Genomic DNA, 23,645 nt, shown 5'->3' with positions numbered 1-23,645 from the left:
CCAAAAGCAGATTAATACTCATTATTAATATTGGTGGGGAAAGAAAGACTGCAATCATACAAGCAGCCTGTTCCCTCAATATAGACAGTACCTCTGATCTCTACTTTGAAATAAAAACCAAAGTAAAAACAAAAATAAACGTTCATCTAGCTGAACGCCTAACAAAACTACATACAGCATGACGAATTTATGCTTTTATAATACCTTCTATAAATTCTTGTGACCACATTTTATAGTGGTCATATCAAAAAGGGACAGAGTGCAACATTTTAAAAAGAGAGAGGTCTGCATTACCAAGTTTAATTTTCCTCTGCTAATGTGTCCTCACAGAACAGCAGACATCTTCTGTGGTCACACAATCAATTTAGTCAATTCTTGAGGCAGATGAACTCGGGGCATGGTTAGCAACATGGGACTGGGATATCATAGCAATTACAGAAACATGGCCCAGTGGAGAGGCAAGTCTGGCAGCTTAATATTCCAGGATACAAATGCTACAGGAAGGATAGAAAAGGGAGGCAAGAGAGGAGGGGGAATGGCTTTTTTGATAAGGGATAGCATTACAGCTGTATGGAGGATATTCCTGGAAATACATCCAGGGAAGTTATTTTGGTTGGGGGGGGGGGGGGGAAAGAGAGGAGGAGTAACTGAGAAGAAAGAAAGGGATGATCACCTTTATTGGGATTGTATTATAAACCCCATAATAGTCAGAGGGAAATGGAGAAACAGATGATTTGTAAGGAGATCTCAGCTATTTGAAAGAAATAATAGGGTGGTTATGGTAGAGGATTTTAAAAACTTTCCAAACCGACTGGAACTGCCATAGCGTTAAAAGGTTTAGACGGAGAGAAGTTTGTTAAGTGTGAACAAGAACATTTTCTTATTCAGAATACGGATGGACCTACTGGAGAAGGTGCAAAACTTGACCTACTCTTGGGAAATAAGGCGGGGCAGGTAACTGAGGGGTCAGTGGGGGAGCACTTTGGGGCCAGAGACCATAATTCTCTGATGGAAAAGGATAGACCAGGTCTAGAAGTTGAAGTTCTAAATTGGAGAAAAGCCAATTTTGACGGTATAAGGCAAGAACTTTCAAAAGCTGATTAGGAGCAGATGTTTGCAGCTAAAGGGACGGCTGGAAAAAATGGGAAGCCTTCAGAGATGAGATAATGAGAATCCAGAGAAAGTAGATTCCTGCTAGGGTAAAAAGGAAAGGCTGGTAGGTATAGGGAATGCTGGATCACCAAAGAAATTGAGGGTTTGGTTAAGAAAAAAAAAGGGAAAAGGAAGCAAGCATGTGTCAGGTATAGGGATTCTGGATTAGTGGTGCTGGAAGAGCACAGACGTTTCGGGCAAAAGCCTTTCATCAGGAATAAAAGCTCCAGCAGAGATCGAATCCTTAAGAAAAGGGTAAAGGCAGTAAGAGTATACTTAAGAGGGAAATCAGGAAGGCAAAAAAAAGACATAACTCTATATTTGCCAAAGCTATCTTAAGGAGAATCCAAAGCGTTTTTACAAATACTTTTTTTTGTCCTTTTTTAATGTAACTACGGAGAGAATAGGGCCTCTCAAAGATCAGCAAGGCGGCCTTTGTGTGGAGCCACAGAAAATGGGAGATATACTAAATGAGTATTTTGCATCAGTATTAACTGTGGAAAAGGGCATGGAAGATATAGATTGTGGGGAAATAGATGGTGACATCTTGAAAAGAAAAGTGTCCATATTACAGAAGAGGAAGTGCTGGATGTCTTTAAACATATAAAGTGGATAAATCCCCAGGACCTGATCAGGTGTACCCTAGAACTCTGTGGGAAGCTGGAGAAAAAAAAAAGCGATTGCTGGGCCTCTTACTGAGATATTTGTATCATTGATAGTCACAGGTGAGGTGCCGGAAGACTGGAGGTTGGCTAACGTGGTGCCACTGTTTAAGAAGGGTTGTAAGGACAAGCCAGAAAGCTATAAACCAGTGAGTCTGATGTCAGTGGTGGGCAAGTTGTTGGAGGGAATCCTGAGGAACAGGATGTACATGTATTTGGAAAGGCAAGGACTGATTAGGGATAGTCAACATGGCTTTGTGCGTGGGAAATCATGTCTCTCAAACTTGATTGAGTTTTTTGAGGAAGTAACAAAGAGGGTTGATGAGGGCAGAGCAGTAGATGTGATCTATATGGGCTTCAGTAAGGTGTTTGACAAAGTTCCCCATGGGAGACTGATTAGCAAGGTTAGATCTCATGGAATACAGGGAGAACAAGCCCTTTGGATACAGAACTAGCTGAAAAGGTAGAAGACAGAAGGTGGTGGTAGGAGGGTGGTTTTTCAGACTGGAAGCCTGTGACCAGTGGAGTGCCACAAGGATTGGTGTTGGGTCAACTACTTTTCGTCATTTATATAAAATAATTTGGATGTGAGCATAAGAGGTAAAGTAAGTTTGCAGATGACATCAAAATTGGAGGTGTAGTGGACAGCAAAGAAGGTTACCTCCGATTACAACGGGATCTTGACCAGATGGGCCAATGGGCTGAGAAGTGGCAGATGGAGTTTAATTCAGATAAATGCGAGGTGGTGCATTTTGGGAAAGCAAATCTTAGCAGGACTTGTACACTTAATGGTAGGGTCCTAGGGAGTGTTGCTGAACAAAGAGACCTTGGAGTTGCAGGTAGATAGGATAGTGAAGGCAGCATTTGGTATGCTTTCTTTTATTGGTCAGAGTATTGAGTACAGGAGTTGGGAGGTCATGTTGCAGCTGTACAGGACATTGGTTAGGCCACTGTTGGAATATTGCGTGCAATTCTAGTCTCTTCCTATTGGTAGGATAGAGTCATAGAGATGTACAGCATGGAAACAGACCCTTTGGTCCAACCCGTCCATGCCAACCAGATATCCCAACCCAATCTAGTCCCACTTGTCAGCACCCAGCCCATATCCCTTCAAATTCTTCCTAAATCAATCATATACCCATCCAAATGCCTCTTAAATGTAGCAAGTGTACTGTCCTCCACCACATCCTCTGGCAGCTTATTCCATACACGTACCACCCTCTGCGTGAAAAAGTTGCCTCTTAGGTCTCTTAGATATTTCCCTTCTCACCCTAAACCTATGCCCTCTAGTTCTGGACTCCCTGACCCCAGGGAAAAGACTCTGTCTATTTACCCTATCCATGCCCTGCAATTTTGTAAACCTCTAGAAGGTCACCCCTCAGCCTCCAACACTCCAGGGAAAACAGCCCCAGCCTCTTCAACCTCACCCTATAGCTCAACTCCTCCAACCCTGGCAACATCCTTGTAAATCTTTTCTGATTCCTTTCAAGTTTCACAACATCTTTCCTATTGGAAGGAGACCAGAACTGCACGCAATATTCCAACAGTGGCCTAACCAATGACCTGTACAGCCTCAACATGACCTCCCAACTCCTGTACTCAATACTCTGACTAATAAAAGAAAGCATACCAAACGCCTTCTTCACTATCCTATCTACCTGTGATTCCACTTTCAAGGAGCTATGAACCTGCACTCCAGGGTCTCTTTGTTCAGCAACACTCCCTAGGACCTTACCATTAAGTGTATAAGTCCTGCTAAGATTTGCTTTCCCAAAATGCAGCACCTCGCATTTGTCTGAATTAAACTCCCATCTGCCACTTCTCAGCCCATTGGCCGATCTGGTCCAGATCCTGGTGTAATTGGAGGTAACCTTCTTCGCTGTCCACTGCACCCCCCCATTTTGGTGTCATCTGTAAACTTACTAACTATACCCCTTATGCTCACATCCAAATCATTTATATAAAAATGACAAAGTAAAAGGACCCAGCACCGATCCTTGTGAAACTCTCAGAATAGAGTGCCACAACTCAGACCAGACTCTGCTCCACACAAGTCCTTGGAAGCACTCACGGAGGCAGGTGCCACAGCCAGTGCCCGGTACTGCAGGGGTATTTCCTCATTGTTGCAATCCTTTACCTGTAGCCATTTCTTTCTTTGGAAAAAAAAGCACCGAAACTAATAGCAGTTCTGGGGGTCTAAACCAACAATTTGCACCACAATGGGTTTTAAAAACAAAAGGAGAGGGTGAATACACCATTTTGTCTGGATTTTTGGGTAGAACCTAAAACAGGGCAGACCTACTAGATTACCCATAGGTATTCAAGTTTGCATAAAGATTTGTAGCCTCAGGTGCTGGTTACCATAGTTGTGAGTATGTTCACTGAGCTGGGAAGTTGACTTGAAGTAGTTTGGTCCCCTGCCTAGATGACATCTTCAGTGCTTTGGAACCTCCTGTGAAGCACTACTGTACTGACTCTTCTGGAAATTTGGTTCTGTTCCTGCTGCTTCTGGTTGCCGGTTCCAGTAGTTCATTGTAGTGGATGGTGTATTTAGGTCTAGCTCTGTTTGTTGGAGTTTTTTGTGGATGATGCTATGCTTCTAGAAATTCTCTGGCCGTCCTCTGTTTAGGATGTCCTATGATCGGTGTTGTCCTGGTCAAATTTGTGGCTTTTATCATCTGTGTATATGGCTACTAGGGACAGCTGGTTATGGCATTTAGTAGTTAGTTGGCATTCATGGCTGTGGATTGCTAGTTAACTGCCTGTTTGTCCTAGTGTTTTGTGTAGTCTTTGCATGGAGTCTTGTAAATTACGTTAGCCTTGCACATGATGGGTGTAGAGTTTTTTTGTCCTGGCGAGTGGTTATCTGAGCATGGCTGTCGTTTTATGGGCTGCCATGAATCTGAATGGTGGGAGAAATCTGGCTGTCAGTGCAAAGACTTTTATTAAAATATTTTTAAAAAAAGGTAGCATGGCTAGTGTGTTGGGTCGTGGCATGTCCTCATCACATTGTCTGTCTGTTAGGCATCTGTGGATGCAGGTGCTTAAAGACTCTAGAGCTTTAAATTCTTCTCTTCGCAGGTGAGGGACTGTGGTGTGTTGTAGCCCTTTTGAACAGGGTCCTAATGCCGCTTTGCTTTTGTATTTCAGAATCTAGTCTATGTCTGGGGCTTTTGTGTACACTTTGTGGTGCATTTACCATTAGGTTTCCTTTCCACAATCATGTGCAGGAATGGGATTTGATTGTTGGTTTCCTCCTCTCATAAATCTGAACCTTGTGAGCATGGTATTGATAATCCAGTGTTATCGATTTCTGTTCTCTTCATAATTACAAAAAAAAAGTGTCATCCATACATCTGACTCAGAGTTTGGGTTAGATTTGTAGGAGAGCTGTTTGTTCCAGTCTTTGCATCACTGCTTCTGCTATCAGTCCAGAGGTGGGTGAGCCCATAGATATTCCATTGATCTGTTCATCTATTTGGTTGTTGAATGTGAAGTGTGTTGTTAAGTAACGTCTAGTGGTTTGAGTACACAGTCCTTGTTGATAGGTTACCTGTCATGTCATCTGTTGTGTTTGTCCAGGAGGTTGGCTATTGTCTTTCTGGCTAGAGTTTTGTCAATTTAAGTAACCAGTGCTGTTATGCTGAGTGAGACCATTGCTTTGTCCTTGTCTAATGTTTACGTTCTTGATGTTGTCTCGGGAATTTGCAACTCAGGCAGACACCTAAATCTGTATCCACAAACACCACGACCAGCTGTCACTAGTAGCCATATACACAGATGACAAGGACCACAAATTTGACTGTGACAACACAATGATCATAGGACAAGCTAAACATACAACAGCCAGACAATTTCTAGAAGCATGGCACTCAGCCACACAACAAATGCAGAGCTAGACCCACTATACCGTCCACTACAATGAACTACCAGAACTAGCACTGGAAGCAGCAGGAACAGAACCAAATAAATTCCAGAAGACAGTGCAGCAACATTTCATGAAAGTCTTTGAAGCATTGAGGATGTCACCAAGACAGGGGACGAAACGTCTTCAAATCTCAGCTTGGCAAACATATCCATAACCACAGCTGTACAACTCTGACTCCAGTGCAGAGGTAAAACCAATAGAAAGGCACAAACTATAATCACAGTGAATCACTTGCATAACCACAAGTTTAAAGTTGAGAACCAAATAACTTGTGTGTTACTTACAAGGTACAAATTTCACCAATATTAAAAATGATTAAAAAAAGTTAATAAAATCAAATTGGGAACCAGCTGTTAATTGTAGATAAAGAACCCTGCCCTTTTACTCCAAGACGTGAGTTCAGATCAGAACAAATGGAAATATTTCTGGTGGCTCTAAACACGGAACATGCTTTTTCATTCCTTAGCTAATTCCCAAGTGATGTTAAACATAACTATAATTTGTAGTTAATTTCTTATATAAAGTTTGATGATCTGCATTGACCCAGACTTGCCACTTAAATATTATTCCACAATAAAGTATGTAGTTTGACAGTGATGTTCAGTAAAACACAGAACTAACAAGTGTTCAAAAAAAAAGTGTACCTCAACAAAAATGCATCTGACTAGAGCAATTGAAATGTGTTTGAGTGACCAGCAAATAAGCGATGTACTCAATTCATCTTTTAATTTGTTCACTGGATGGGGATGTTACTGGCCAGGCCATTATTTATTGCCCATCCCTAGCTGCCCAGAGGGCAATTGAGAGTCAAATACTTGTGGGCTTAGAGTCATATGTATGGCAGTTAGGATAAGAATGATAGATTTCCTTCCCTAAAAAAAAAGAAGAGGCATTACTGAACCAAATAGTTTTGATAGTTGGCAATAGTTTCATGATCCCATGTTTCTTTAAAAAAAAAGATGGATTTAAATTCCAATGTCTACCAAAGGTTCCCAGGACATTACATGGGTCTCAGGACTAACAGCCCAATGGTAATACCACTGGGCCATCTCCTCTTGCTCAGCTCTTCACAAAAATGAGTCACTCAGGCTGTCCACAGCCTTAGCAGGATTAGTTGTAGAGATATTGGTATTATTAGAGATACTGGCTCAATTTCTGGCTGGCAAGTGAAACATTTGCCTATTTAAAAGGCTTTGGAACGGTCACCAATCATAGCCCTCAGCCAGTCTTAAAGCCCTACTTTCAACCAAAATAATCTTCACTCTGATGGCCACTTCTGCAAATCACTATTCACACCATGATCATCATGTCTTTGACCATGTAATCCCCATTGTAAAATTTCATTACAACTCTTCTACTTCATCTCCACTAGTGGGGCCAACACTCCTAATATCTCTTCCTTTGGATCAGTGTGCTTTCAATAAGCACTGGATCAGTTGACACCCTCACCTCTTCAAGTTCCAGAGATGAGCATATCCTCTAGTCAGATCTGAGATAATATAGTACTATCTATTGGTAAAAACAATGACTGCAGATGCTGGAAACCAGATTCTGGATCAGTGGTGCTGGAAGAGCACAGCAATTCAGGCAGCATCCGAGGACAGGCAAAAATCGACGTTTCGGGCAAAACCCCTTTATCAGGAATTGGTGCCATCTTTCAGATGCGACCTCTCAAGTAGATAGAAGAGATCCTGTGGCATAATTTCAAAGAGAGGAGCAGGTAATTTCTTTCTGCTTTGTTTAGACCACAAGGTAAACAGCTGAATTAGGCCATTTTGGCCCACAAGTCTGCTCTGCCATTCAAATCATGGCTGATATGTTTTTAAAACCACATTCTCCCGTCTTCTCCCCACAAGCCTTGATCCCCTTGCTAATCATGAACCTCTGCCACAGAGGGCTGGGTAGGCAATCAATTCCACAGATTAACCACATTCTATCTGAAGAAATATTTCTCATCTCAGTTCAATAGGGTCATCGCTTCACTGAGGATGTGCCCTCAATCCTAGTTTCTTCTACTCGTAGAGAAATCTTCCCTGCGTCCATTCTATCCAGACCTCTCAGTATTCTCTAAGTTTAGAGATGATTCCACCTCATTCTTCTAAAACTTTAAGTACAGACCCAGGATGTCCAACCACCACTTAGCTGTCTTGGAGAGTTTGGTGTAAGTTGGTTTAGCCTTTCCTATGTTATCATATCCTTGTGACTGCAAATCAAAACACTAATCTATGCAACTGTGAAAAGGTGCTATAATCAATACAAGTTCTTTCTTAACTGCTATTGCAGTTACAAATATTTTTTTAAAAAATTAGAAGATAGTTTGTAAAACAAAAAGCAAAGAGCACAGAAATAGATCCTTTGGTCCAATCAGTCCACACCGAACATAATCCCAAACTAAACTAGTCTCACCTTATGCTCCTGGCCCATATCCTTCAAAACCCTTCCTATTCACGTACTTAGCCAAGTATCTTTTAAAACGTTGTAATTGTGCCCACATAGAGAGTATAATTCAACTTTTGGTGTCTCCATAAGACAGAGGAGCAGAAGTTAGGCCACTCAGCCCATCAAGTCTGCTCCACCATTCAATCATGGCTGACAAGTTTCTCAAACCCATTCTCCTACTTTCTCCCCATAACCCTTGACAATCAAGAACCTGTTTTAAATACACTCAGTGACCTGGCAGCCACAGCCATCTGTGGCAATGAATTCCATAGATTTACCACTCTGGCTGAAGAAGTTTCTCCTTCGCTCCATTCTAAATGGTCTTCCCTTTAAGGCCGCTCCCTCAGGCCCTAATCTCTCCTACCAATGGAAACGTTTCCAGTTTAAAAGTTTGTTTTATTTATAGATGTGTCAACACTGCAAGTGTTTGTGCCAAATTTGATCTTCATCTCTAGCCCCACAAATCCTTTGGCATTAAGCGACAGTCATATTTGCATCTAAAATTTGTTACTAGTCTTATAAACATTTAATGGGCTTGGAGGATTGAATAAAAGACTTTTAAAAACAGTTGGAACAATTTAAATAAATTCCAAATCAAAGTACTAAGACTAGTAGCTGCAGCTTGGGACATACAGAACTTAAAGGAAAACTGATTCAAAAAAGTTTACATGACTGCATACCTCCAGCAATTACACTCTACAGTCCATAAAGAAGAAAAAGACATGATACTCTAACAAATGCAGGTAGGAATGGTTTGTACCACTTTATCAGTTTCTCAGCATGGAAAAATAAAATTCCTCTCACCAGAAAACACAGCTAAACTACAAAAGGTTATTTTGATCCAGCTATTTATTTCAAATAAAATGCAGTCGAGATAAAAGCATCTGCTGTGGCAGAGAAGTGGTTTTTTTTAAAAATAGAGGGAATCGATCACCCTTACCCACCTCATTACATTAAAATGATTTAAAAAAAAACCGAAAAGCAAAATGCAAGCACATGGCAACAAACTCCATTCTAGTTTTGGAGGTTTGAAAACCAATCATTTGCCCTTCAGAAATGAATGTAAATCACTGAGGGACGTTAACTTTCTAATGAAAGACAGCTTTTTTCACCCCCCCCTCCGAAACTGTAGTTATGAATTATGGGAACATGAATCAGATTATGCCACGGATATACATTTCTGCATCTGCTGTGTCTCAGTATAATACCATCATGGAAGCAGTATGTCATCTACTAGGATGAAATGGTATCACAGCTACTCAAGTTCAGTGCAATGGAAATTCTACACAAATTACAAAGTATTTTTAAAATATGAACTATTGTGGTCTATCGATTGAACCACCTAGTTTGGAATTCAATTCCAAAATGGCACTTCCAGCAAAAAAAGTAACAAATATTTGTTGTCACCTTTTAAAAAAAAAGTATATAAAATAATACTGCAGATCAGAGTACAATTACACTCCGATATTCACCGGACTGGATATATCTAAGCACATATTAAAAGTAAACTTTGAAGGTTCCTGCAAGAAAATTTCTGCCAACACTACAATGTATTGCCTTTTCTATAATGAACCAAGATCAAACACATTCTCAAGTGCCCGTCTTTGTAGCAGTCAGAAAGACACATTTTGCTGTCACAAGTAGTGTTCATTGTCAGCATCTCATTAATATTTGGAAGTTGCCTAACAAAAGGGCAAGTGGGTTGAGACTGCAACAAAAGCAAACAATCACAAAACAGAGCTTCAGTAAGAGATGTTCTGTCCCAAACTGTTCTCAAATGTTCAAGATTTGCACAGATACCACTTTAATGGCTAATTGAAAGCAGAAAAACAAGTAGCTATTTCAGGTGGGACATTTTGTCTGAACATTAAAAAAAAGTATTGAACATTAGTCGGCATTTTTAATTGTCTATTTCAGTGCATATTCTCAATAGTGACATACAGAACTGTGATTGCCCAAAGTAACATAGCATTTATGAAACCCTAAACTTAAAACTTTTTGTTTGATTACAAAGTCAGTAGAAAAATGAAACATTACCCCAGGAAAGACCAGCCTTTTATTTCTTTAGTTTCCCAATTCCATTTGGGCAAATTGGCAATTACTGTATGGTTACTTTTCTGCTGAAAGTCTAAAACAGGTTAACATTTCTGGACCGGTATCTTTTAAATGTTTTCATGTGCAGTGAGTGGGCTACAAACGAGTCAATTTAATGAAAATGTTTGATAAATCCAATGTTAGTTTCAGGGTGGAACATGCAAGGCAAAGAAGGATGAGGATAATGGGCACAGTACTTGAATATTTGGAAAGCACTAAAGATTGTTGCACAATATAACTATTCATGGAATTTGGGTAGAATGAGTGCCAGGTTCTTTTCCCCAAGGTTTCACATACAAGATGCAATTTGCACACATCTACTTCTGCAAACAGTTAAAAGTTTATTAAGCCTGTATAAGCCAGGTGTGCAAAGTAGAGTCAAAAGAGGCCCCAAATAAAGAAAACACATTCCCTTTATACAAGTCAGTTGTTAATGCTCACAGGTACTCTGGCCACTCCTCCTCCTTCCCCCACCCCCACCCCCACCCCCAGGACCACAATGGTAGGATGATGTCATCCTCAGAGACAATGTAAATGTAAAATGCCCAAACCCTGGGGAAATCATTAGGCAAACAATTTCCTGATTCAGTGATTCCCCAAGACAATGTAGTTGTGATACGTCCTAGCTTCAGGGCAGCCCTGCAAACTAGTTATGGTTCTGCTACTCCACAGGTATGATCAGCTTCAGTAATCAGGGAATGATCATGCAAACAAATTTGATTGGCTAGGGGACAGCTATGAAAGCATTTCTGAATGGAAGGGACTGAATGAGAGTTTAATTTGATAATAGGATAATTGTAATAATGGTTGCCCAAATTAAATGGGAGTCATCCATATCCACTTCCTGAATGTGGAGCTTCTGGAGAAAGATAGTACAGTTTAACCCTTCAACATTACATTAATATCCAGAGAGAGATAATACAATTTAATCTTTTAATGTTATATGAACAGGTACTGAGGATTAATACAGTAGGTAGAAAACCATAGGAACAAAAAAAGGGACCAATTTCAGAATGGTGAGGTGTATACTGGATTCTTGGAAGGATTGTGCTTGAGCATCAGCTACTTTCAATTTACATCAAATTGAGATGACCTAAGTTTGAGAGTTATACAGAGCTATGTAGAAAAAGTAAATTCAGTACATCATTGCAGGACACTAACTTTGAGCCTGTGTCCTACAATTGTCTCAAAGATCTTGCCTGCATCACAAGGTCAGAAGAAGTGGAGAATGTTCATTGAATTCTATTTGCAACTCATTAGATGACAACTAACATTCACATCACATAGGCACCAGGAAAATGACTGTCTGCAACAAAAAAAAAATGTATTTAAAGGATTTTCACTTGATATTCAGTGATATGACTATTGTTTAATTCCCCCACTCTGGGGTCACCATAGACCAGAAACTCAAACAGACCAGCCATATAAAACAATAGCATGTCAGAGGTCAAGAATTCTGTGCCAATATAGCAGTTGTGTTCAAATTCCCAGAGCCTGTCCACTATCTAAAAACATATGTCAACAGTGTGATGGAATACTGTTCACTTGGCTGGATGTGTATAGTTCCAACAACATTCAAGAAGCTCAACACCTGCCAGTACAAAGCAGCCCATAAGACCAGTATTAGACTATCTGGCCCAATGAGTCTGCTCTGCCATGTTTCTCGACCAATTCTCCTGCCTTCTCTCCATTCAGTTTGATCCCCTCCCTAATTAAGACCTCATCAAATTTCTGCCTGACATACACTCCATGACCTGACCTCCATGCCCCTCTGCAGCAATCAGCTCCAATGATTAAGCACCTTCTAGCTGAAGAAATTCCTCATCTGTCCAAAAGGGTCATTTCCCTGACAGGTCCTAGTCTCTCCAACAAAAGGAGACACTTTGAGTCATAGGTGCACTATGATATTAGGAGTTAATTTGCTCTACTTGCAAGAAATAAAATGTCCTGGGATTAGAGCGGTGTGTCTTTAGGGGGCATTACTAACTGTGATGTAAAGATTTTGTGTAAAGGAAGGACTGTTCCCTTTGTTCAGAGAGCACTCCCTTGGACACACCTTGTAATCATGACAGTGTTCACTGTTTCTCCAAAGCTTGTGTTGGACAGTGCGAAATAAATTTTGGTTGTTCACACAAATTGATGTGTTGCGGCTGCCTAAAGTGTGTAAGGAAACTTGGGAGAAAAAAAAAACTTAACAGCACCACTGCTATTATTTCTTAGACTTCAAAAAAAAAGGTATTCAAGGAACAGAAGTTGGCTAATAAATTCTTAACACTAAGCAATGTGACATTCTGTCCTGCAAGTGTCCTATGTTCTCATGGATGTTGAACAATTGCAAGATTGGTGTCCAGTTTCACAGGTCGTTATGTATCAACATAATGTACAATGCTTAATAAAAAAAAAAGTGTGAATAAAAAGCTAATGGATTTGAAACTTGAAGTTCACACTTAAAGAAATACACCCTATGGTACAAGCTGCAAACTCTCCTCAGGCTCTGACTATTTACTATACATCGCAAAGCAATAAAACTGCTTCAGAATGGTGGTGTTAATACAATGGAGAAATGGTGCAATTGCAATGCAAGGTCAGGGTTAAATCATTTGAACAAATTATAAGCATAGTTTCCTTGATGTCCTATTCAAGTGAAATTTCAAGTTAAATAACAACCCTTTAAAATTAAGGCTTCATAAACAGCAGCTACAAAAGCAAGTCAGAGGCTAGGAATACTGCAGTGAGTAGCTCCCTTCCTAGCTCCCCAGTCCACCACCCACAAGACAGTAGTGTGATGGAAACACCCCACTTGCCTAGGTCAGTACAGCATCAACAATACTCAGGAAGCTGACAGCGTCCAGGACAAAGCAGCCCACACGACTGGCACCACATCCACTCCCTTCATCACAACAGGGAGTTGCACTGCAGAACCTCAAAGATGAAGATGTACTGCTGATACAAGCCTCTGTTGTTAGAGAAGGAATTCTGGGATTTTGACTTAGCACACAGCATCTTCTATACTCACGACCAGTTCCATCTAGAAGGGCAAGGGCAGCAGATAAATGGAAACACCACCACTTGCAAGTTCCTGTCCAAGCCATTCACCATCCTGATTTGGAAACATATTGCAGTTCTTTCATTATCAAAATCCTGAAATTCCCTCCCTAACAGCACAAGGGTCTAGCTACAGCACATGGACTGTGGTGACTGAAGACAATGGCTCACAACCACACATTCTCATGAACACTAGGGATTAGATTACTTAGTGTGGAAACAGGCCCTTCGGCCCAACAAGTCACACCGACCTGTCGAAGCACACACCCACCCAGACCCATTCCCCTACATTTACACTTGCACCTAACACTACGGGCAATTTAGCATGGCCAATTCACTGAACCTGCACATTTTTGGACTGTGGGAGGAAACCCATGCAGACACGGGGAGAATGTGCAAACTCCACAGTCAGTCGCCTGAGACGGAATTGAACCCGGGTCTCTGCGAACCACTGTGCTGCCCAGCATTGGGGACAGCAGCAATAAATATCAGCCAGCCATGCCCTCGCCCCATAAATAAATAAAAATGATAAATACTAAAAAAAAAAGCACACTTTTACAAACTTAAATTTTCAAAATCATTTGCCTTTCATTATACAATGCATGTGTCTGTGGACTGTACTTTTATTCATCAATTAACAGCATTCCATACAATTTTCATGAAAACTTGTGATAAGCAAATTTCTCTTTGAATAGGAGCCTGATTTATGGGAATAGCCATAGGGGAAGAAAATGGAGAGGAAAATTGAGACTAGCATTTGTTATGGAAATGTGTTGCTGGAAAAGCGCAACAGGTCAGGCTCACTAGCATTTGTTAGAAAGGCAGCTGAGAAATTGTAAAGCACAACAGATTAAATCAGCATATCACAAACTGAATGTCTTAACATGTGCTATGCTTCTGTGTACTTTTATATCTAAAAAAAAAGTTAGGGAGTAAAGACTCAAACTATGGTTGGTGGCAGATCATAAGGCTCTGGACTTCAACAAAGACAACTTCTGTCTGAATTTCAGGAACAACATTAAGCCCACAATATCATTGACACTTTCTGCAACATTCAAAACCCTTGTTCTCAGGGAAACATATTACACCGCTAAGTGTTTACTTTGGGTGGCTCAGTGGTGGTCAGCATTGCTGCTTCTCAGCACCAAGGATCCAGTTTAATTCCACCCTTGGGCAACTGTGTGGAGTTTGCATGTTCGCCCCGTGTCTGTGTGGGTTTCCTCTCGATGCTCCAGTTTCTTCCCACAGTAATATTGAACATATGAACAAGGAATGAGAATATTCCACTTGAACCTGCTTCAACATTCAATAAGATAAAGGCTGATCCAATTTTAAACTTCAACTAGGGTGGCACGGTGGCTAGCACTGCTGCCTCAGCGCCAGGGAGCCAGGTTAGATTGCAGCCTTGGGCGACTGTCTGTGTGGAGTTTGCACAGTCTCCCCGTGTCTGCGTGGGTTTCCTCCAGGCGATCCAGTTTCCTCCCACAATCCAAAGATGTGCAGGTCAGGTGAATTGGCCATGCTAAATTGCCCATAGTGTTAGGTGCATTAGTCAGAGAGAAAAATGGGTCTGGGTGGGTTACTCTTCAGAAGGTCGGTGTGGACTTGTTGGGCCGAAGGGCCTTTTTCCCACACTGTAGGGAATCAAATCTTTTTAAAAAAAAACACTTTATATTCCTGCAGATCTTCAATAACCTTTCATCCCCTTGGCAATCAAGAGTCTAACTCTACCTTAAAAATAATTAAGGAAATACACCAACAGAAATCAAGTTAGTTTATTAATTGCCTGTTGAATTAACATGCCACACTGCCGTATTTAATTTTTTTTAAAAAAAGAGAAGTTTAAATCACATTTGAAGTTAATTTTTCAAATCAAATCTCAATGGCAGCAAAACTTCAAAATAGACTATAAAAACAAATCGCTGACAAAACTCATGCCTGGCAGTATCAGCTGGAAGAAAGCAGTGTTAACATCTTGAATCTGATGACTCTTAAGAACTGATTGCAGCTGGGAACAAGTAATACTTATCTGTCTTTTTTGGGGTGGGGGTGGCAGCAGCAGATTAGCTGCAGAATCTGTCCACAAATTAACCCAGAGTTTCCAGTTGCCTGCACGTTCCCCATGTCAACATTTCTGTCATAGGCCTACCAACAGGTCTTTGTGCAAACTGGAGAAAAGCATGTCATTTTCCACATGCAGACCGTGTAGCCTGAGACTCAACATCAAGTTCAATAGCTTTTACAGCCTAATTCCATCCTTCCATGTTATTTTAAACCCACCCCACACCCAGTCCTGTTATGACCCGGGCTGCTTTTAGCACAGCCCACCCATTTTCACCCACTCTGAAGCCTATTATCACACTACATGGTTAGCTTTCAGCACAGACTACTCATTCTCTACTACCCTCAGCTCTTATTCAGTTTCTCCTCTGGCCTGGCTTGCCATCCATATCCCTTGTTTATTGTCCCCTTTCTCTAGGCTCCATCTTCACCCATCCACTCACCTCACTCCTCTTCACCGCCCACCTTCAGCATAAATACCACTTTTTCAGAATTGATGACAGCTAGGAAGAAGAGTCACCAGACTTAAGTGTTGTTAAATCTGCTTTCTTCCCATAGAAACTTGCAGAACGCTTCAGAGAATATCTCTGGGATGGACACTCCCGAAACTGCCCCATGGCTGAACATTTCATCTCTCCCTCCCACTCCACCAAGGACTTATAGGTCCTGGGCCTCCTCCACTGCCAAACCCTTACCACCCACGCCTGGAGGAAGAACACCTCATCTTCCACTTTAGGACTCTGTAACCACATGGGATCAATGTTTCCCTCGTAATTACGAAAGCCTAAATATCAATGAAAAAACATGTACAAGGAGCCACCCGTTTCCCTACTTGATAATTACATGAAGCAAACTCAACCATACAGTCCTCAAACTGCTTCCATGTCAGCTAGAGATACAGCTAAGTTATGAAGGCTCAATTGAGTGGTGTACTAACGCATTTGATTAAAGAAATGCACATGTTTAGACAATAGGAAGCCTGCCAAAATGTTAAATAATTAGATTAACACCATATAAGAGTACAGGACAGCATGCAAGGAACAGAACCAGGCCTACTCAAAAACAAATGTCAACCTGAAGTAACAAAAGGACTACCTCCATTCTAAGAGATGGAACATTATGCAACAGACAGAATTAAACTAGTTCCACAAACAATAGAAGTAGTCTAGATATGTTTATTCCAAGGCACAGGTAGGGCTTGAACCCAGGCCTCTGGCCCAGAGAAAAAAAAACAGATGAACTCAAAGCTCTGCAGTTCTCCTCAGTTGCTCTGCCGTTCCACCATTATGGTTAATTAGCTAATGCCCTTAAAATGATACCAATGAGGTCATGGAAAAACTGCTGGAAAACTCTACATTGTTGAAAGAAAACAATATTTGTCAAAGCTTTTTATCTTGCACTCTTCAGGATAATGAGAAATCTAAGATGTCATTTATACTACATGGGAGCAACCACGATTGGTTGGCAACTTGACTCAATGGTAGAAGCACTGCCATAGAAAACATGTCAATTAATTATAACTGAGCTAACTGCCAAGTGTTTAAAGTTTAATCTAAGCAGGTTGACTAATTGGATCATTTCTCAGATCAACAGTTGACCAAGAATAACAGTGACCAATTTGTTGAATCGAAAAGGATGCAGAGTGCATCAGGTTCAGAACAGGGCCCTGCATATTAATGTATAGCTCTCAGGACATGCAAGTGCACCACACTGAACCCGCATTTGCATTATCTGCATGAGTCAGTTGGCAAAAAAAAAATCAGAATTATCTTTTCAACACTACAATCAAAATTATTATTGCAGTTATCTAGCTCAGCTTTTAATGCTCAAACAAAGCAGTGGCAGAAGAAAATTATACAAACATCTGTTATATACTGCAAGTTATTACGATGTTAACACTTCCATGTGAATTGCATTTTCCTCTTCACTCCTCTGGGGAACGTGATAAAAAGACAGCCCAATTTAACTGAACAATTATAGACGGTTGGCTGTTAAAGACAAAGCATTATTAGAAAAAAAATGGTAAATAGCAATTGCACAACTACCAACATGGCTACTATATGTAACACTGATTGTAAATTCAGCACCCTAAATCCAATATTTCATCTACCATTAGGGGCTCCTTCAGAGTGGACTGAAGTTGTAAACTGATACAACTACAACATTGTTAAAACATGCAAACATGCATATCACCCAGGCAGATGGAATGGTGAGGAATTACTTGACAACTGCCACATCATTAACACCATGGCAACCATTATATGTAGACCCATGGGTTCCCAATTCTCCTCCCCCAATACTGAGAGAAACAACACGGCCCTTGACTACAGTTACACACACTAGCAGCAGAAGTGCTCGGTTTGCTGTGATCAGGACCACATTTTTGTCTCAGCCCTTGCAACTGTCTAGCAGATTGTAGATCAATGGCCTACAGTTTCCTGGTTTACCTCTCTGCCTTCTTGAATAACAGTACCTCAGTGGCTGTCCTTAAGTCCAATGGCACCCCTCCTGCAGGCAGAGGATTTGAAATTTATTGCAAGCATCTCTGCTATTTTCTCCCTTGTCTCACTCAACAACCTGGGATATATTTCATCCAACTTCTGGAGATTGAACTACTTTTAAAAGACTGCCAGACTATTCAGAATGTCTTGTCTATGCTAAATTTCTTTTAAGTTTATCATGGTCTTCTTCTCAAAAGCAACATTGCACCAAGAGAAGGGCAAAGTACTCACTATTTAAACCCCTACCTGGATCCTCTGGCACCGTAGACAAACTACCACTGTGGACTTGAATGGACCCTACTCTTTCCATAGTTATCTCCTTACCCTTAGAAGTACTGTTAAAATATTTTAGGATTATTCTTTATTTTACCCATTATTCCCACACTCTCCCACTTTTGGTCTCCTAACTTCCTTTTTCAAGTTTCCCTCTTGCACATTCTGTACTCATCCAGAGTTTCTGTTGTTTTAAATCCCTCAGTTTCTGCCAAAAGCCTCCCTTTTTCTCTTTATCAAATCCTGTATTTCCCTTGATATCTGAGGTTTATTAAACTTTTTGATCCCACACTCCATTTTTATTCAAAGATATCAGCCATGTACTGTTTCCTTCTTAAATGCATCTCACTGCTCTGACACTGATTTACCTGGAAAGATCACAATTCTTACCATGTGGAAGCAGGCCATACAGCCCATCGTGTCCAACCAACCCTCCGAACAGCATCCCACCAAATCCCTGTAACCCTATATTTCCCATGGATAGTCAACAAGCCTACACATCCCTGACACTACAGACAATTTTGCATGGCCAACCCACTTAACCTACACATCTTTGGACTGTCAGAGAAAACACATGCACCCAGAGGAAACCCACACAGCAATGGGAATAGCGTACAAATTCCACACAGACATTCCATCCTTGGATGACTTGTACCCAGGTCCCTGGTGCTGAGACAACAGTGCTAACCACTGGGACACCATGCTGCCCCATCTGCTCCCAGTCCACTCTGACCAAATCATGCTGGATCTTATTAAAATCAGCCTCATGCCAGTTCAGAGTTTTGATTTCAGGCCCCAACCTTACCCATAACAATCCTGAATCTGAGAGTTACAACTGCAGTCTGCAACCACTCCACAAATGACATTTCACCCAAATACCCAGTTTCATTACCTAAAATTAAAGTCCAGGACCACCCCCTCTCAGAGTGTCTTGGACATACTGGCTTAAAAAAGTTCTCCTGGATACATGTGAAGAATTTTGAATCTGTGTGCCATCCTCACCATATGCCTTCCCATCTATTTTTGTAACATCTGCAAACTTGACATTCAGTCACTAATGTATAAATTATATGTGGGACATCATTACTTATAGGTTGCTAGCCTGAAATACCCACCTTTTCTCAACTGTCATCTATTGGTTAGCAACACTCTATCCATGCTAACACATCTCCAATGCCACTTAAAAAAAATTCTGTAAATTCGAGATCCATGTTGAGAAACATATCAGCCATGATCAAATGGCAGAACAGACTCACCTGGGCCAAACAGCCCAATTCCACTCCAATTTCTTATTATCTCCCATTAAGGAGAGATGAGAAACCATTTTGAAAACTCAAGTCTGAGGAATTCTCTTCCCCAGAAAGAAGTGGACAAAGAGTCACTGAATATTTTGGGACCGAGGGACATCGATTCTTCTCAAGACAGGTTCTCAGATACACTTTCCTCCGTTTTCCTGACGTAGCACATCATAGGCAGTGATTAATTTTGTCCTCTACACCTGCCATGAGTCATCTCAAAGATTTGGAAACTGTCCATGTTTTCCAGGATTTCATCACAAACGTATACATGGAAAGTTGGCTGGAAGAGCTTCTGTCTCATTGCCCCAACTCTCATCTGTTTTCTTGGACTACAAGCCATTTCACATCCAGTAAATTACATGGGCAGATTACCTGCAGAACAGATAAAACTGTCCAATTCACACTAGCTTTGACACTAACCAAAAATTTCTCCAACTTCAGTCAGAGTTTCAATACACAAATCACACTCATAAAAGTGTGTTCACTCAAACCAGGTCATTGTCAACACCTTCTCCAAAAGCATACACGGTAGCAATGGGCAGCACGGTGGCACAGTGGTTAGCACTGCTGCCTCACAGCGCCAGAGACCCAGGTTCAATTTCCACCTCAGGCGACTGACTGTGGAGTTTGCATATTCTCCCAGTGTCTGTGTGGGTTTCCTCCCATAGTCCAAAGATGTGCAGGTCAGGTGAATTGGCCATGCTAAATTGCCTGTAGTGTTAGGTGAAGGGGTAAATGTAAGGGTATGGGTCAGTTGCGCTTCAGCAGGTTGGTGTGGACTTGTTGGGCCAAAGGGCCTGTTTCCACACCATGTAATCTAATCTAAAATGGTCTTCTCACAAGACAGCCAATAAAAAAAAACTAAAGGCGCAAATAAACAGAATGGATATGCAAGTGGCAAACTAACACCTTGGTAGGAGATTAAGGTGATCAGAAATATGCAAAGTCATCTGAAAACTGTTTAAGCACACCAGTAATTAATAGATTCCAATTCACAACATCTTCAAGGTCTCAACACTTATGATCAAAAATCATTAAAAAAGTGGAAGAGAACTGGGGCACATTTCAAGAAGGGTAGAATTCAAAGTGACAGAATTAAACTCTGAAGTTATAACAAGCTGGTCATAAACTTTGGTTATGCACTTCTACTGTGAACAGTTGCATCTTCAAATTATAAGAAAATTAGAAACACTGAACTAAATGTCAAAAAGCAAGACAATAATGATAGAAGAACAGACAGAATATAGTTAATAAACTGAATAAGCTCTGGCCTTCATTAGTCAAAAAAAAGACAAAGGCACAACCTGCTCAAACATGTGAGCAAGCTCAATATGGTAGCCTCTTTGTTTGAGAAGAGGTGACAGTCCAGAACTCAGCCATAAGATAATCACCAAATATCCATTAAGGAATTCAGGAAATGCTTCTTTTGTCAAATCTGAGTGAGAGAAAAAACCAAAACAACCATAGATACTGTAAATCTGGAACAAAAACAAATTGTAAAAGCTCAGCAAGTCTGACAGCATCTGTGAAGTGAAATCAAAGTTAAAGTTTCACATCCACTGACCCTTCCTCTGTTCTGAAACATTAACTCTGATTTCTCTTCACAGATGCTGCCAGACTTGCTGAGCTTTTACAGCAATTTCTGTTTTTGTTTTGTGCGTGTGAAGCTGTTACCAGATAAATTGTTAAGGCAAAGAACATGGTAGCACAGTGGTTATCACTGCTGCCTCACGGCACCAGAGACCCAGGTTCAATTCCCACCTCAGGTGACTGTGTGGAGTTTGCACATTCTCCCCATGTCTGTGTGGGTTTCCTCCGGATGCTCCAGTTTCCTCCCACAGTCCAGAAATGTGCAGGTTAGGTGAATTGGCCGTGCTAAATTGCCCGTAGTGTTAGGTGAAAGTGTAAACGCAGGGGAATGGGTCTGGGTGGGTGCACTTCAGCAGGTTCAGCGTGGACTCGTTGGGCCAAAGGGCCTGTTTCTATACTAAGAAATCGAATCTATTTAAGGCAAATCTAGATCGATAGGAAGGTAAAAGGATATAGAAGATAGTTAAAAAGGGTGAGAAGAGTAGTAAAAGTACACAAGGAAACACAAGAGTCAATGAGATATATAGCACAGGAACAGACCCTTCAGTCCAACTCATCCATCCCAACCAGATATTCAAAACTAACCTAGTCCCATTTGGCCCACATTTCTCAAAACCCTTCCTATTCATAAACCCATCCAGATACCTTTTAAATGCTGTAATTGTACCAGCCTCCACCATTTCTTCTGGCAGCTCATCCCATACACACACTACCCTGGTGTGAAGAAGTTGCCCCTTAGATCCCTTTTAAAATCCTTCCCCTCTCACCTTAAACCTATACCCTCTGGTCAATGGTGGGTGTCATTAGCTAAACAGGGCCTGTTTTAGTGTTGCAATAGGTTTGCCACTGGTAAGTAACCATCATGTCAGTGAAGCAAAGTGATTCTTTACTGGGGTTTGATGAAATGGTCATTGGAGTCAATATCAGAGTGGTGCTGGAAAAGCACAGCAGGTCAGGCAGCATCCGAGGAGCAGGAGAATCAACATTTCAGGCAAAAGTCCTTCATCAGGAACGAGATCCAGCTGATCCTCTGACCTCCAGCATCTGCAGTGCTCACTTTGGCCAAAATGGTCATTGGACTCGACCCATGAACCCTGCTTCCACCCTGCACACACCTGCTGGCTTTATCCAGCACTTTCCAAAACCAGCGGTTCTTGGATTTAATTGAAGTGATTCGCTGGTGGGCCACACGGAGGAGTTTGGGAATCCCTTGCCCACTCTGCCCCCCTGTCCTGTCTCTCCCACCAGGGGAGTGCAGCATCGCCGCTGTCATTGTGCTGCTCAGAGCGCAGTGAGCCGACACAAACGTGTCCGGACCGCCGCCTTTAAGAGAGCTCCCGCCCAGGCCGGTTACCTTGTACTTGTCGAACCCCGCCAGCTGCTCCGCCGTCACATACTCATAGGAAAACATGTCTCCGCGAGGTGCCGGCTGCCTGGCCGGCCGCTCCCTTCCTTCCTCACACTAACACACCAACCCTGCACCGAGCACCAGGACTCCCTACCGATTGCCAGGAAGCGGCACACAACACGAGCACCACCTCGGCCCGAGAGCCTCCATAAGTACCGCCACCTGCAGACCAGGAGCGGCACCTCATCCCCTCCCCCACCCCCAGGAGATCCTCCATAAGTACCGCCACCTGCAGACCAGGAGCGGCACCTCATCCCCTCCCCCACCCCCGAGAGCCTCCATAAGTACCGCCACCTGCAGACCAGGAGCGGCACCTCATCCCCTCCCCCACCCCCTGAAGATCCTCCATAAGTACCGCCACCTGCAGACCAGGAGCGGCACCTCATCCCCTCCCCCACCCCCGAGAGCCTCCATAAGTACCGCCACCTGCAGACCAGGAGCGGCGCCTCAGCCCCCGAGAACCTCCACAAATACCGCCACCTGCAGACCAGGAGCGGCAACTCATTCCCCTCCCCCACCCCCAGAAGATCCTCCATAAGTACCGCCACCTGCAGACCAGGAGCGGCACCCCATTTCTAACCCCCTCCCACCCCCCCCCCCCCGAGAACCTCCACAAATACCGCCACCTGCAGACCAGGAGCAGTACCTCAACCCTGTATGAACCTTCATAAATACTGCCTCCTGCAGGACATGATGATTTCCTCAGAAAACAGACCCATGGCTGATAGAGTACTCTTTGTTGTCCAGTACTTCACCGGAGCGGAGAGACTACATCATGTTCTTTGGAGCCATCAGCATGTCATTGACGACAATGAGCATCTCAGCAAAATCATCCCTACGCCTCCACGTCTCACCTTCAAACAACCACCAAACCTTAAACAGACCTTACAGCAAACTACCCAGCCTTCAGGTCAACATCGACCACAACACCGCACAACCCTGTCATGACAGCCATCTGCAAGATATCCCAGATCATCGACATAAATACTACCATCACACGTGGGGACATCACCCACCACGACCATGACAGATACTCATGTGACTCAGCTAATGTTAATTATCTCATGTTCTGCAGGCAAGGATGCCTCGAGGCATGGTACATTGATGTGAGACCATGCAGATCCTACAACAACAGATGAATGGACACTGCGCAAAAATGGCCAGACAGGAATGTTCCTCCCAGTCGGGAAATAC

At 42.1% G+C, this 23,645-nt stretch overlaps 1 protein-coding gene across 1 annotated transcript in view; it reads right to left on the bottom strand.

The window, feature by feature from the left end:
• Positions 1-22,568, bottom strand: part of selenoi (selenoprotein I) — a 54,652-nt gene extending 32,084 nt beyond the window's left edge. The window contains exon 1 of the mRNA XM_043676308.2: positions 22,398-22,568. Coding sequence (XP_043532243.2) covers positions 22,398-22,454 — 57 coding nt within the window. The 5' untranslated portion in view covers positions 22,455-22,568. The remainder of the gene's footprint in view (positions 1-22,397) is intronic.
• Positions 22,569-23,645: the final 1,077 nt, after the last annotated feature.

The sequence above is a fragment of the Chiloscyllium plagiosum genome, unplaced genomic scaffold (genome assembly GCF_037043375.1).
Source record: "Chiloscyllium plagiosum isolate Xiang-an unplaced genomic scaffold, Cpla_swu_hap1 HiC_scaffold_3, whole genome shotgun sequence".
In the NCBI taxonomy this organism is placed as follows: domain Eukaryota; kingdom Metazoa; phylum Chordata; class Chondrichthyes; order Orectolobiformes; family Hemiscylliidae; genus Chiloscyllium; species Chiloscyllium plagiosum.
Note: the sequence above shows the minus strand (reverse complement) of the source record. Positions and strands in the feature narration are given on the sequence as shown.